Source organism: Hypanus sabinus, chromosome 8 (genome assembly GCF_030144855.1).
Source record: "Hypanus sabinus isolate sHypSab1 chromosome 8, sHypSab1.hap1, whole genome shotgun sequence".
In the NCBI taxonomy this organism is placed as follows: domain Eukaryota; kingdom Metazoa; phylum Chordata; class Chondrichthyes; order Myliobatiformes; family Dasyatidae; genus Hypanus; species Hypanus sabinus.
The window spans coordinates 157,351,759-157,367,936 of record NC_082713.1 but is presented as its reverse complement, the minus strand read 5'-3'; the positions used below and the strand labels follow the sequence as shown (position 1 = coordinate 157,367,936).

Here is a 16,178-nt window from a genome sequence, read left to right as displayed (position 1 = left end):
TTGGAAAATTTCATGTTGGAAAATAAATGTGTGGGCTGAAAACAAAATCACCAAAAAATTTTGCCCTAAAATTCTAAGTACTTAGAATGACCACAATGTTGTTCTCTAATAGGGGTTCCTAACCTGGCGTCCACAGACCCTTTGATTAATGGTAGGGGTCCATGGCATAAAAAGACTGGGAGTCCCTGCTCAACAGGCTGTCCGTTTTCAACCGCAGAACCCCTTTTATTTGAGCATTGCAAGGAATTTCTAGCCATAAGGAATTTCTAGCCGTGGCATACAACTGTTCTGCTGTCTTCTGAATGAAGATGAAGGTTAGAACAGGATTTGAGCAACCCCTATTTTCTCATTGTCTATAACTCGGGAAGATGCTAGGAAGAGAAGAACACTGAACGAACGCCTACAAACCTCTTTCCTTGTCTACAAACAATGCTGTAGAATTTTCAAAAGGTGCAGTGGGCCCTTACTCAACATCTTATCTGAAATATACTTCCATTAACAATTGAAATTCTGGAAAAGCTTTAATTATGCCCTTAAGTATTTGTGTGGGACTCAGACACACCCATCTTCTACTTCAGACTGGGTCAAATCCCTCTTATTCATTACCCATCATTTGCAGAGATACATGTACCTAATCTTGGATAGAACTAGATACTCTGGCACAGCTCTCCAAGAGGGAACAAAAATACAGATTCTGTTACACACAAATATGAGAACTGATGCCCCCGTGTGTATGTTAATCCAGACAATTTTATAACAAAGAAAAATCTAACCAATGCAGTCTTTTCCCACACAGGAAAGGCAGAATTAGCATAATAATCCTTGCAATTAAATTGGGAAATGATTATCATTGCAAACCCACCCTAGAAGCTAGTACTTCACTAAACTAAGTTCTGCAATGTTTAGTTTCACTCAGTTTCTGAAAGTAAATGTTGTGTTGAAAGTTTGAAAGCACAGATCTTTAATATTCTTGGCAAGCCTTTTGTTTAAACAAAGTGATCCCAGTGTTTTTTTTTCTCAAGGACTGTTCTAACAGAGGCTGAGATTGCACGAGTACAAGTACCTTGTGGCACAGTCCAAGATCTGCCCACCTTATGAATTCAAAGTTATCTGATGACCAGGAGTTACCACATGCACCACAGATGTCTAAACATGAAACTTATGTTCTATAGCCAGAAAACTGTTTAACCCCAAATTACAACCTGTTCCTGTGCAGCATAATCCAGCAGCTCCTAATAAGATATACAGCTCCTTCCTTTGCAGTCCTGATGAAGAGTCTTGACCTGAAACATTGATCATTTCCATATATGCTGGCCAATCTGCTGAATTCCAGCCGGGGGGGGGGGGGGGTGGGTGTGTGTGTGTGGTTCAATTTTATATTGGCCAGTCAATCAGAACAGCTAAAATGTCTTTTTTTTTGTCTTTGAGAAGCTACTTCATTCCAGAAACAAATATCTACACAATATTAAACATTAGAGGATTTAAACCTTACTCTAAACAGGCTCTTGAGAAATATTTTCAGATCTTATATCATTACATTTGTACTCACCATCACAAAATCTGACAAATAAAGGCAGAAAATGCAGGAAGTTCTCAACAGTTCAGGTTTTAACTTAATCTGAAAAGTTAAGTTTTTCTCTTCCTACAGAGGAATTCTGACCTGCTGGATATTTTCAAAATGTTCTGTTTTTATTTCAAATTTCCAGCATCTATGTTTCTTTTTATTTTCAAAGTCTGACATTGCATTATTACTTTTATAGTTTGTACACATTTCAATTCATTTTTAAATTATGTACCCTGTAGTACAAACATAATCTGCTATTTAAATATGCTTCTATTTATTCCATTTATATGGTGTGGGGCTTAAAGAGCACTGCTTCAAAGTTTAACTGCTCCAACCAAACCAGCAGAAATGAGTTTTGATGATATTATCAAAATAGTGCAAAGCCATTGTTGATTGTAAAACACTTTTGGATTCACAAGTGGAATCAAAAAGAAGGGGAGTCCATTTCAGTATACATTTCTGAATTGAAGAGATTGTCTGAACGTTGCCAGCTTGGTAATGGGCTTAATGATACACAGAGAAATCATTTACTTTGTGGAATCTTAAAAGAAAGCATTCAAAAATAGCTCCAATTGAAGCAGAACTTACATTGAAAAGAGCAGTGGAAATCGCATATCAATGGAAACTACAGTCAGAGATGCAATTGAGTTGCAGCCAGCAATGAAAGCGAGTGTGAATAAAATTGCATAGTCTAAACAGAAACCAGTCTGGCCAAACAAATTGTGTTACCATTGTGGCAGGGGCTCACGTACACCAAACAGATGCAGATTTAAAGATGAAACTTGCAGAAAATGCAACAAAGCAGGACACATATAAAGTGCATGACAGACAGAAAAAATAGTTAATGGACTGCACAGGGAAGAGAAAAGGCTAAAAGGTCAAGCTGCAGTTCCAAAAGAGCACTAATCTGCTTGTTGTTGGTGACAAATGTGGTATGATGAGAGACAGAATTGCATAGCCTTAAGATGTACAATGTAAAAGTTAACAATAGACAAACAACATGGCTTCCTCCAGAAGTGAAGGGCAAAATAATTAAAGTAGAATTGGACACTGTTTCAGTCATTCCACAAAATGAGTTTGAACAATATTTCAAAGATACTGTACTGAAGCCTGCAGATATCCAACTATGAGCTTACATATACTGGAGAAAAGATAACTCCCGTGGGAATGAGCAACACACATAAAACGCTGGAGGAACTCAGCAGGCCAGGCAGCATCTATAGAAAATGGTATTTATATAATATAATGTGTCTTTAGATGAGGTACATTTTCTGTTGAGTTGGGAGTTTATAGCTAAGCAGGGAGGAGTGTTGTGTATTTAATATTTCAATAATATTTTAGTAATTTGTCTCATTTAAGTAATTCATTATGGGTTTATATATAAAAATGTTATTTGCATACATCATGCTACCCCAAAATACATGCACACCTCGCTTAAAAGGAAACTAGAAATTACACCGGTATTTCGGACTTTGGTGCTCCTGTTACATTAGTTTAATGTTTTGAAGGTACAAAACATAACACTCCACGGGTTCCCTCCCACAGTCCGAAGACATACCTAATTGGTAGGTTAATTGGTCACTGCATATTGTCCCATGAGGAGGCTAGGATTAAATCAGGGGATTGCTGGGTGGCACAGCTTGAAGGGCCAGAAGGGTCTGTTCTGCATTGTATCTCAAATAAATTTTTAAAGTTAACAGAACTTTCAGTGTAACTACAGGAAATTTAAGGCCCTGCCTAACATAATTCCATGGAAATACAAGTATTTTTAAGCTGAAGTGGAAAGAAGTGCAACTATGATTGCTGTTTTACTAAAAATTATATATTTTTCAAAGGTACGTTCAGCACTGCAGTTTCAATTGATGTCATGGAATCTCATTTCATGTGATCATGTCTTGGAGAAGTGAACGCAAGTGCCCGAGGGCACTGTGATATTCACGCAGTAGGGATGGGAAAGCCATTATATTGGCATCACAGTTCTTATATCATTCACTTGACTTTCAGCTTCCTATTTGTGCGTTTTATAAAGGAAAGAGCTGTATCCTAAACAGCGACTGCTTTCATGTAACCATTTTAACATCAACGGCTGATCATTAGTTCAGCTCTTTATTCAAAACCAATAGCCAGGGTACATTACTGATGCGTGAATTAAAATATTCTGAAGTAACAAGTTGCAGAATTTGGGGAGGCACAGTTGTGCAGGAGTTAGAGCTGACCGCGGATGATTTCAGGTGGAGTTTGCACATTCAGTGACCATGCAGTTTTCTTCAAGTGCATCAAAATCCTCCCATACCCTGAAGATAGTGCAGTAACCAGCCACCAGGCCATTAACCTGCATGAAGGTGAATGGCAGGAGAGAGATGAAAAGATTGCTGATGTTCTCAGGGTGGGTGGGGGGAAGACACAGGGGAGGGAGAAAAGGAGAATATTTTAATTGGGCACCACAGTAGCGTAGTGGTTAATGCGACACCATTACAGCACAGGGCACCCTCCAAAGGAGTTTTAATGTCCTCCTTGTGGAATATATGGGTTTTCTCCAGCTGCTCCAGTTTCCTCCCACAGTCCAAAGATGTATCAGGTTAATTGGTCATTGTAACTTGTCCTGTAATTAGGCTGGGGTTAAATCGGGGTGACGGGGGGGTATTGCTGAGCAGTGCAGCTCGAAGAGTCAGAGATACATGGAACAATGGAATATTGCAAGAGATAACGTATAGGCCAGCCTAACAGGCTCCTTCCAATATGAAAGAACATTTTGATCAAATTGATTTTGTAAATAAAATCAATATATTCAGGAAAAAATTCTTTGTTTTCCAGTGACTGATGTTAAATGCAACATTGTTTAGTTTTTTTTAATTTCATGCCAGCATCCAGAATTACAAATACTTGCATATATTAACTTGAAAGCATGTCGACTACCGTTTTACTGCTGCTCTTTCAATGAATTCTCCATTGAAGGTTAGCATTTTAGCCACTTCAATTTTAGCAAAAGCAGAACCTGATCAAAATGAAACGTGTTCAAAGTAAACTATTCTAGTTTCCTTTATCTGCAGTTCACAGCATCTGTAGGTAAAGTAAACTACAACAGTTTGCTTTGAATGTGAAAGTAATTATTAACTGCACAAGATTAATACCGGACCAGATTTGATAAGCTGACAGAATTATTTTGTACCAAAACCTACAAGATAATATCAATTATGGAAATGCAGGCATATTCTGAAACACCATTCTACCTGAAATATACAAGACCCTGATGAATGTTGACAGGATGGCTATGGAGAGAATTCTTCTCTCCAATATAGAATGAGGAAGACAATTTAAAATCGAGGATAAACCATTTTAGACAGAAAGTGATTATGGCACATAGCAAACCTTTGGAGTCCTCTACCTGATTTGATGGCAAGAGCAGAGTAGTTGAATATTATTAAGGCAGAACTAGGTAGATACATATTTCAGAGTTCCTGTATACATTTATGATGGTGTTACAGTTGGAAAGACTCCATAGAGAAACTGGCACTTCTGCAATCAAAAGACTTCCAGCAACACACCAGGGACAACTACAGGATACCAACCAACCTGTGGGAGGAAATCAGAGCTGATGGCAAAAATCGGATGAAATCACAGGGAGAACATCCCATCTCTACACAGTCACTGAACCCAGGTCAGTCAGGTCAGGGGAGCAGTCAGGCAACAGTGCTGAGGACTGCCCAGAGTAAGTATGGATAAATTTCACCTTCAGCAGGTCCAAACTGACCACCTCCACTATCAAAGCATTTCTGATCTCCATTTCCCACATTTACTTCCACTTCCAGCACCCTTTCCTCTTCTTGCCACAAGTTAAATAAAGAGTACTAGAGTGACATTTAACTCAAATAGTTCTCCAATGAAGATCACCTGGCGAGACAAGGTCTCCAACACCGAAGTCCTCTCTCGAGCCTGAATGCCAGCGGTTTCAACCTTGGTGATGTCAGCCCAACTGCGCTGGGCAGGACACATTGTCAAAATACCCGACAGAAGACTTCCCAAGGACATCTTGTACGGCCAACTGTCCAGTGGTACCCGAAAACGAGGAGACCAGCGAATACGGTACAAGGATGTTCTGCACAGGAGCCTCAAGAAAGCTGACACTGCCCCATCAACATGGGAGGTTCTGGCTCAAGATCGCTCACAGCGGAGGGACACCATCAGAAAAGGTGTGGACGCTGCTGAGAACAAGCTCATAGAGGCAACAGAGGAAAGGCACAGGAAGCGCCACAACAGAGCTTCTGCCCCTGCTGCCCCTCCAGGCCTCACCTACCATGTACGTGGCAAGCAGTGCCTTTCAGGACCAGGCTGTACAGCCACTCCAGGACACACAGGACAAACCCCACTAACTGACTGAAAGGAACCATCATCACCCTATGGGATGGACAGCCAGAGAGAGATGGTTACAAAACATTTTATCTAACACACAATAATAATGTCATACAATATCATGGTGACAATAACTGAAAAACAAATGCTTTTTTACTTCTACCACTCGCTCCTGATCAATGGCAAGTGCTCAGCTGAACATAGAAATAACTGCTATGCAGAATAAACTTGCGATGATAAGTGGAATGAAGAAACATACCCAAAATTCTGAAAGAACTCAGCAGGCCAGGCAACATCTAGGATAAGAGCACAGTCGATGTTTCGGGCCGAAACCCTTCAGCAGGACTCCTAAGGATCTTGTCCTGAAACGTCGACTTTGCTCTTTTCCCAGATGCTGCCTGGCCTGCCAAGTTCTTCCAGTGCGCACGCTGGTCGGATTTCCAGCATCCGCAGACTTACTCTTGTTTGTGAATGAAGAGGAGGAGGGAAGGCTGCATTTCTCTGGTACTTCTTCTGAACTTAACCTGTGCCAAAGCATTTCACAGCCAAGGAAATTAGTCACCATTGTAATACAGGGAAAAGTGAGCATGTAGCAAACTTTCACAGATAGAAATGAAATAAACTACATTATTAAACCAATATACCTCCTAGATGCAAGCATCTAAGAGAAAGGCTCCCAACCTAGGGTCCATGGCCAACTTGGTTCAGGGTGGGGGTCCATGGCATAATAAAGGTTGGGAACCCCTCATCTAAAAGGTGTTTTGAATAGACAAATATTGAAATCATGTACAAAAATTAACTAATCTGACAGGGAATTAGTCTCGGTGCAGGGCCAATGGGGCAGTGTAGATTATGTACACAAACTCTAAAGAGGGACTTTAATCCACTGCCTTTTAGTGTGTGAGAATGCTACTAGCAAGCCATGGTTAACAAGACATGAACTAAACCTGTTGGCATTTAGCCATGTGATTTGTTATTTTTGGCTTTTCACAGCTTTTTAAAACTCCTGAGCAAGGAATCTGCAAAGTTACAGTTTGTTTCAGAGGTGATCTTTGCTGTACTTGACTGAACTGTGATCGGTTATTTTAAATAGCTCACACAATTTTACAAATTTCGGAAGCCTCTGATCCAACATGTATTGAGAACTTGACCTTCCCAATCTTTAATTTCCTTCCCCTTCCCAACCCTCATCCAAACTGGTCTAGATGGCATGGGTTGAAAAACAGCAGGCCAGTGTGCAGTGGCGCACTTTGGGAGGACAAACTAGGCCAAGACTTGCACAGTAAACGGTAGGGCACTGAGGAGTGCAACAGAGTAGAGGGATCTGGGAATGTAGATCTACAATTCCTTGAAAATTGCATCACAGTTAGATAGGGTCATAGAGAACTTTTGACACATTGGCTTTCATACATCATATTATTGAGTCCAGGTGTTGGGGTGCTATGTTGAAATTGTAGAACACATTAGTGAGGCCTAATTTGGAGTATTGCGTGCATTTTCGGTCACCCACCTACAGGAAAGATGTACCGTAAATAAGATTGAAAGAGTGCAGAGAAAATTTGCAAGGATATTGCTGGGACTTAAGGACCTGAGTTATAGGGGAAGGCTGAATAGGTTAGGACTTCATTGTCTGGAGTGTAGGAGATCAGACAGAGGTAGACGGAATTATGACTGGTATGGATAGAGTAAATACAAGCAGGCTTTTTCCAGATGTTAAGTGAGACCACATCTTGAAATCATGGGTTAAGTGTGAAAGGTGAAACGTTCAAGGGGAACAAAAGGTGGAACCTCTTCACTCAGAGGATGGTAAAAGTGGTAGATGCAGGTTTGATTTCAACAGTGAAGTGAAAATTGGATGAGTTCATGGATGGGAGAGTTATGGAGGGCAATGGTCCAGGTAAAGGTCAAATGGGACCAGGGAAAATAATAACATTACACCGTTTAGATGGGCCGAAGGCCTGCTTCTCTGTGCTGCAGTGTTCCATGTCAAGTTGCAAAAGGAACAGAATGATATAGCACAGGAACAGGCCCTTCAGCCCACAATCATGTGCCAAACCAATTCAATTAGCAAACCAAATGGACAACCAAACGAATCCCTTCTGCCTAGACAATGTCCATAATCTTCCTTTTCGTTCATTCATCTGCCCATCTAAATGCCTCTAACACCACCCTAGAGAGCACATTGCAGGAACCCACTCTGTTAAAAAAAAACTTTCTCCTCTCATCTCTTTTTGTAATTCAAATTTTTATTATTATTTATTCTTATTTTACAAATCAGCAAGCATATCATAGAGCAGATACAGTACAGCATATTCACACAGCCATCCCATGACCCCCTTAACCCCTCTCACCTTAAATGCATGCCGTCTGGTGTTAGGCATTTCAACCTCAGGAAGTTGCTGCCTCTCTATCTTTGCCTCTCATAACCTTATAAACCTTCATCAGATCTCCCCTCAGCCTCTGCTACTCCAGAGAAAACAACCCAACTTTTTCCCAACCTCTTGTGATAGCACATGGCTTTTAATCCAGGCAGAATTCTGGTAAACCTCTTCTGCACCCTCTCCAAAGCCTTTATTTCCATCCTATGATGAGGTATACAATACTCCAGATTCAGCCTAACTGGAGTTTTATAAAGCTGCAACACAACTTCCTCACTTTTGAACTCAGTGCCTCAACTAACAACAGTAACACTAACAACCACCCTATCAACCTGTGTAACCACTTTCGGAGAGCTATAAACCTGGATCCTTTGCTCAGTACATAGTTGCCCTTATGATCTTGCCCTTATCAGTGTACTGTTACTTTATATTTGACCTAGCAAGGTGAAACACCTCACAATTGGCCGAGTTAAGCACCATCTACCTTACCTTCACCCACATCTGCAACTGATCTATATCCCACTGTATTCTTTACCAATCTTCGAATGTTATCCACAACACCAACCTACATATCATCTGCAAAGTTACTAACACGTTCATCTACATTTTCATCAAGATCATTTATATACACACAAATAGCAAAGGAGATTTAATTTCATTTGGTATTCCACTCACAATACATTTAGTTTTCATAGCAACTTAAAAAACAATGTTCAGCCCATTAAAATGGATTCATGCTAAATTCTGTGCCTTCGAATAATGGCTTAGATTGGCAAGTCCTGCGTCATCCTAATTTCTGTTCTTCACTGCTTTTCAGTGATTTAGTATCCCTTAGACAGATACTTTATTAACCCCTAAGGAAATTATAGTGTCACAGTAGCATTACAAGATACACAAATATAGGAGGAGAAGAAAGAATAAAAAAATAAATGACCTCAAACAGTCTAACAGGAGGGAGTCATCACTCCCCCAGCTATAGGTTGACTCATTATAGAGCCCAGTGGCCAAAGGTAAGAATGATCTCAGAGTGCTTTTTGGAACAGCACAATTGTCTTAGTCTATTACTAAAAGTGCTCCTCTGTTCTGCCAAGGTAGCATGCAGAGGGTGAGAAACATTGTCTAGAATTGCCAGGATTTTCCGTAGGGTCCTTTGTTCTACCACAGGCTCCAGTGTGTCCAGTTTGACTCCGATAAAAGAGCCAGCATTTCTAATCAGTTTATTGAGCCTGTTGGCTTTGCCCATGTTGGTGCCATTGCCCCCAGCACACCACCACATAGAAGATTTCACTGGTGACAACTGGTGAAGGAAAAGCCTACATACTCCGAAGGACCACAGTCTCTTCTTAATGTAGAGGTGATTCTGACCCTTGTACACAGCCTCTGTGTTGGTGCTCCACTCAAGTCTGTCATCCAGATGAACCACCAGGTACTTATAGGTCCACACAACATCCATGTCCTCACCATCAATAGGAACAGGGAGCAGTGCAGCTTTAGTCTTCCAAGGGTCCATCACCATCTCCTTTGTCTTACTGATTCAACTGCAGATGATTCAACTTGCACCATTTGACGAAGTCCTCCACAAGGGCCCTGTGTTCATCCTCCTGTCCTCCCTTTATACACCCAACTATTGCTGAGTCATCAGAGAGTATCTGCAGATGACATGACTAAAGTTTGGGGTATACAGGGTAAACAGGAAGGGAGCCAATACAGTCCCCTATGGGACCCCAATTCGGAGATGTCCGACACACAGCTCTGAAGCCACACAAACTGTGGTCTGCCAGTCAGGTAGTCCATTATCCAGGACACAATGGAAATGCCAACCTGCATTGAACAGAGCTTTTCTCCAGCAATAAGGACTGTATAGCATTGAAGGCACTCAAGAAATCAATAATCGTGATTCTCACAGTGCCGCCCTGCTTATCCAAATGGGAGTCGGCCCAGTTCAGCAGGTAGATGACAGCATTGACAACTCCAATGTGCTCCTGGTAGGAAAACTGCAGGGGATCAAGAGCTGATCTGACCAAAGATCAGAGGCAAGTCAAAACCAGCTTTTCTCAGGTCTTCAGAATGTGTGAAGTCAGGGCCACTGGACTGGACTAAGTTATGACTTTCGGTTTGGCCCTTCTTAGGTAGTGGGACCACACATGATGTTTCCCACACAGTCGGGACCCTTTCCAGGCCAAGACTCAGATTGAAAATGCGCTGGAGAACACACAGCTGCTTAACACACTCCTTCCAGACCTTGGGGTTCACACTTTCTGGTCCCAATGCTTTGCCGCGTCTGAGTTTCCCCAGGGCCCTTTTCACCTGCTGAGTAGTGAAGATGAGTCGATGATGACTGGGGAGTTGGTGGAAGGTGGGGGTTGGGGGCAGTGAAGATTGGGACGACAGCAGTTGGTATGTAGAGGTGTGGATGGTAGGTGCCAGGCTAAGACGGGATGTAGACAGTGGTAGCCTGTGTTGTTCATCCACATGTTGAAGTGGCAGGGGGGTAGGAAGGAGGAGGGGAGACTTTGGTGCTGAGGGAGCATTGGGTGCCTCATCACTTGGACTGGTGTGCTGAGGGGGTGTCAGCAGGAGGGCAATTGTCAAACCCATTGAAGACTCAGTTTAACTCATTAGCCCATTCATTGCTGCATTCTGGCACTCTGCAGCTAGGCTGATTGAAGCCAGTGACATTCTGCATGCCACTCCATAAGTCCCCTGTGCTACTCTGCCCAAGTTTGTTCTCCAGCTCTTGCCTGTATTCCTCTTTAGCCACCCTTGATCTTCTCCTTTAGCTCTCCTGTCACGTTTCAATTCCTCTCTGTCTCCTGATCTAAAGGGTCTCCTTTTGCAATTGAGAAGAGCCTCTCGATCACCGGTGACCCATGCTTTGTTGTTAGGGAATGTTTAAAAATTGCATGAAATAAAATTATTTTGACTTGTAAGCATTAGCCTCAAGTAATTAATTAGCACATTTGGCCTATTTTTGTTTGTTAGCTTCAATGATGTTCATCCCATCAAAGTGTTTATGGTATGTACCACATCTGTCCAGCCCTGAGAATATTTCACTTTAAAATGTGTTACCACTTGTACGCAATTGCAAAACTGATCTCCCATCTAAACCCTTGAATGCATGCCAAGCGAGGGCATATTAGCTAACATTTAATCTTTTCAATTTATAACAAGGCATTCTTTATATTTGTGATCTGGCTATGTAGTGGGATGAGAAGTTTATGACACTAATAATAGTATAACTTTGGTAATGTACATAATTTTCAAAACTTCTGTAGGGCTCAGCCCTATCAATGTTAATACACACAGAGATCACAGTATTTTTTAAAAATAATTTCCTTGCTTCCAGAAAAGTAAATGGAAGTCATTCAAAACAAATCACTGTACAGTTTAGCCAGTCCGTAACACAAATAGCAACAAACTATATGCAAATGTGTTGTGAAATATAACCAATGGCTATTGGTTATATAACAAATTAATAACAAATAAATCTAATGGCTTTGTGACCCTCAGGATGCATTCTGTATTGGCAAGAGTTGGAGAGTGCCAGCGTGCTTCTTGCTGTTGCCTCCTCCTGGAATGGATTGGCATTTATTCTATAACTTTCATCTTTCATAACAGTTAACTATGTTCCATGAATAGTTTTTTTTAAAAAACCTTTGTGTTATTAAACTTGATAACCTCTGCAATAATATATTCCAACAAGTTGCCAAACTAGACCATTATTGTATCTCAATTCCAGGCATAACTTCCTCAACTGTACAGTTTTAAAGTGCACAAGGGAAGAGTGGGACTCACTATTACAAATATTAATTGGGTTAAAATAATTACTAAAAGAACCAGAAAGAAACGTCCTTACATAGCTGCTACAGTTCGGAATGTGTCAGCAACAAATTCAATAATAAGTGACAAATGGATGCCATTTGACCTGGTGAGTTTTTCCCCTAACATTTTCAGTTACATCACCATTTGGTGGTTGTTTTGTTAATATTTTCGAAAGGGGGTGAATGAAAAACATTCTTAATGGAGAAGAACAGATTCATAGAAAAGTACAGCACAGATGCGACCCTTTGGCCCTATCTAGCCCATGTCGAAATACTTAAGCTGCCTACTCCCATCGACCCGCTCAGGGGCCACCCCCTCCAAACATGTACCCAAACTTCTCTCAGAGGTTGAAATCGAACTCGCATGCACCACTTGTGCTGACAGCTGGTTCCACGCTCTCGCGACCCTCTGAGTGAAGTTTCCCTTAAGCTTTTCAGCTTTCACCCTTAACCCGTGACCTCTGTTTATAGTCCCACCCAACCCGAGTGGAAAGAGCCCGCATTTACCCCACCTATACCTTGCTTATCTTTAGGCAAGCTATTAATTGGTGGCTCAAAAAAAGAGAGAGGTTGAATAGCCTCTTCTTGAGGAGCAGCAGCATTCAAAGATACGATTACAAATTCCAGGATACCCGTTCGAAATCCAAGATAACTACTACTCAAAGATCAATTGAATTTGATGGGACGCGCTTCCTCACTGGGCGCTTGCCAGTGCTGGGCTAATTATTGTGTTCCTATGTTCCTGCTCAATTACCTTCCGAAGTACCGAGATAACACGCAGAATGTTGCTTCTGAACAGCAATTCAGCAAGAGACGAGGCCGTCACAGATAACACAGGCAAGGTTGTTACCTTACCTGTTTGGAATCAATCCTCCAAAACTGAATTGATAATGAAGCATTTCAAATTAGAAAGAGTTCAGAACTGGTACCATATCTGATATCCCCCTCTAAAAGTAATGACATCGGATTAATTTTCTGCCTCTTCAACATATTTAGGTGAAACGTTTCTTTTCACAGAATGCTTAATCCACCGAAATGTCACCTTTAAGCAGCTTTTAAGATAGATAATGAAGACAATTAATTTGACAATAATGGCAAGGCTATCGAATAGTTTCCGAACGAAGAGTGGAATTGCGGAAGTAAGATTAGAAACTTAATTGGCAGTTTAATTTAATAAGCTTTGAATGAAGGACCCCCGCCACCATAATTGGTAACACAGCTGGAAGTGATAAACGAGGATTTTGAAACTTCAAGATTGCTTAAAAATTCTCTCCAAGGTTTTCTTTCTAAACATAAATTTTAAGATGCCAAGAACATGCAAAATCAGGCCAATTTAGTGGATTACTTTCTGGACTACAGTTTACTTACTAATTTGAAAAATTTACATACGTTCGACGCCTGTTCCCAATGATGATCCAATATGGCGCTGTAATGAAATTTCTTAGTAGCTTCTACACAAGGGACGTTGTTGAAATGGGATGATCGGAAATAAACTTCTGGAACTGTCCTTGTATCGTTTTTCAAGATTTAAAAGTCAGAATACTGACTGATGTGCATTTTTAAAGCTGTCTATCCCCCACTTGAACTCTTGAACCGGGTCCTGTAACATCCGCCCCTTGGAAGCGTTTCATCGACTTCAGTACTAAAAATAAGCCAAAACTTTATCCGTCAATAAGCGACTGTTGTCAGCTCCCAGCTCAATAAATCAAGTCTCATCCATCTTTCACCCCCTAGTTATTGGCAGCTATTTGAACTTCAAGCGACAAGTCACAAAATCCCAACCGGACATATCAATGACCCGAAAGCCTTATCATTTTCCCCACTGGAAATCCTACTAACTTTAAATCAGAGTGTCGCCGAGTTCTTTATTGTTTATCTATGGCAGCGCTTTGTTTGTACTACTTCTGTAAAGTCCCAAGTCCGAAAAAAAAGGGGGAAACATAAACCTGAGCTTTTATTCAATTACCTACTGTTTACATACACTATGATTGTTCCCACCTCGATCAGGTTTCGAAGTGCAGCGAGTCCAGAAATGCATTTAGGATTCCCGTCAGATTCCTGCCCGTTTCTTGGGACTTGTGTTGACTTATTCCAGGAGCTATGCTTCAGTTCAAGGGGACTGATGCTGCCTGCTCGGAGTCGGAAGACGGTGAGCGATGGGTAAACCAAGCACACTGCGATCGCCACCACCAGTAGTACAGAATGAGAACATTTTAGCCGGCGACAGTGTGCCAGGGCGAGGCGAGCACACATGTCGACAGCTCTCGGCGCAAGCCACCCTCACTGCATTTAACTGGCACCGGCTCAAGAAATTACAGTCACGGCAACACGCCGATCACGTCAAGCTTGTGTCCCCAGGGCTTACAGCAACCCGGTCGTGTGTCAGTCTGATACTCCTCGGATTTGCCACTACCTAATTCTGGGGCACTTCCAATCAATTGCCCGTCAAGAGATACAACGGTCGCTTCTGCTCGGTCACATCATCCCGTCCGGCGCACGACTTGGCTTGTAGAACATAACTCGAAACGATAGCAGCGGCTGTTCCAGCTCCCACCCGGCTTTAAAAGTCTCCTCTAAGTGAAGCGAACTGTAAGAGTGAGGGGAGGGCAAAGTAAATCTTCAATTGAATCTAAATGGAAAACTTCTGAATTCACGCCCACGACAGGAAGAAGCTTCATATTCCAGCAGCTGATAAAAATGTATTAAATCAGCCATAACGGCTTCCCGCTTTTCCCAGTTCAGCTTTCGATATACGTCGACACGGAGGCTCAGGGGTTAATACACGTTCGATGGCAAAGTTCCTTATCATCGAAGTTAACTTTTCCTCCAGCTTTCAGTTTGAAAAAAAATAATTCTATTTGTGCTATACAGCGGGTACAGAAAGCAGCTGCCATCGATTGCTAGAAGCAATCCCGATTAAAACCAGTTGGAACTGTTGTGCTTAATCAGACTTCAGTGAAAATAGTTTGAGAGCAGCAACAGTGACCAATTGAATTGTTAAAATACAAATAATTATCAAGCGAAATAAACAACTTTTTTTGTCCTTTTCATTCGATTCTGAGACCATCCTTTCCCGCTTGTTTAATCAGACCTCACTTTCCATAACTTATGGTTTCCGTTAAAATCACAAAAAGTAAACAGTTCAGGATGAGGCCAGAATCCCTTCACAGGGTAGGCGGAAACATTGCCAATATTTATATTTAAAGTGAAAGCCATTGCATATCTTAGGTCACATTTCCTTAAATATTGCCTTACTCAAACATTGAATCTAGCCAATAAATGTTGCAACTGTGTTTGTGCACCTTTGCTAATCATAATTAAAAGATTTTAGAAAAATGAAATCCAAATCCATTGTTACCATATAATGCATTTGCAATACAGTGGTCAAGGATAATCAACATTGTTGTGTGATGGAGATAATACAAAATATCTAACTGTTTATATTGATATTTGGCTATTTGGCAATAAAACAAAAAATGTTCACCAAACTGTTACTAATTACTTTTGCAATCAATACTTTCCTGTAGATCCCCTTCCTCTGGTAGAGTTTTTAATGCTGAAATTCAGGACCTTCTGGTTACAGAGGGAGTTGATTGTCATTGTACACATCCCCCCACTCCCTGTATTAATGTTGGGGAAGTACTACATAAGCTCTACTGAGGTCACCATCAGTGACCTCCAAGCAACATCTCCCCTTTATTGTTGCTGGCGAATTCAACCATGCTAACTTAAAAACAGTCCTGCCTAAATTTTATCATCGTGTTGGCTTGGCTACTGGAGGTGAGAACACATCAGACCCGGTTTATACAAACAGCTCTCGAGGCTGACTCCCGGCTCCACCGTGGATACCCTGGCCATTTACCTATTGCCTTCATTCCTGCATTGATTAAACGAGTCAAACCAGTTCAAAGGGAGATAAAGACCTGGCTGGAAGGGGCAACCTCAGCACTGCAGGACCGTTTTGAAAACACGGACCGCAACATGTTCGGGCGGGGGGGAGCTACAGTACCTACCTTTCATTCTGTGGGATCTGTGACTGGCTGTATTGGGATGTACTCTGAGGTT

The 16,178-nt window shown here is 41.5% G+C and overlaps 1 protein-coding gene across 3 annotated transcripts in view; it reads right to left on the bottom strand.

Annotated features, from left to right (window-relative positions):
• cped1 (cadherin-like and PC-esterase domain containing 1) overlaps window positions 1–14,823 on the bottom strand; it is a 241,290-nt gene extending 226,467 nt beyond the window's left edge. For 2 of the 3 annotated variants that reach the window (XM_059978328.1, XM_059978329.1), the window contains exon 1: window positions 14,112–14,823. In XM_059978328.1, the coding sequence (XP_059834311.1) occupies window positions 14,112–14,366 (255 nt within the window). In that variant the 5' untranslated portion in view covers window positions 14,367–14,823. The remainder of the gene's footprint in view (window positions 1–14,111) is intronic. The other variant, XM_059978327.1, reaches the window with a different exon arrangement.
• Window positions 14,824–16,178: the final 1,355 nt, after the last annotated feature.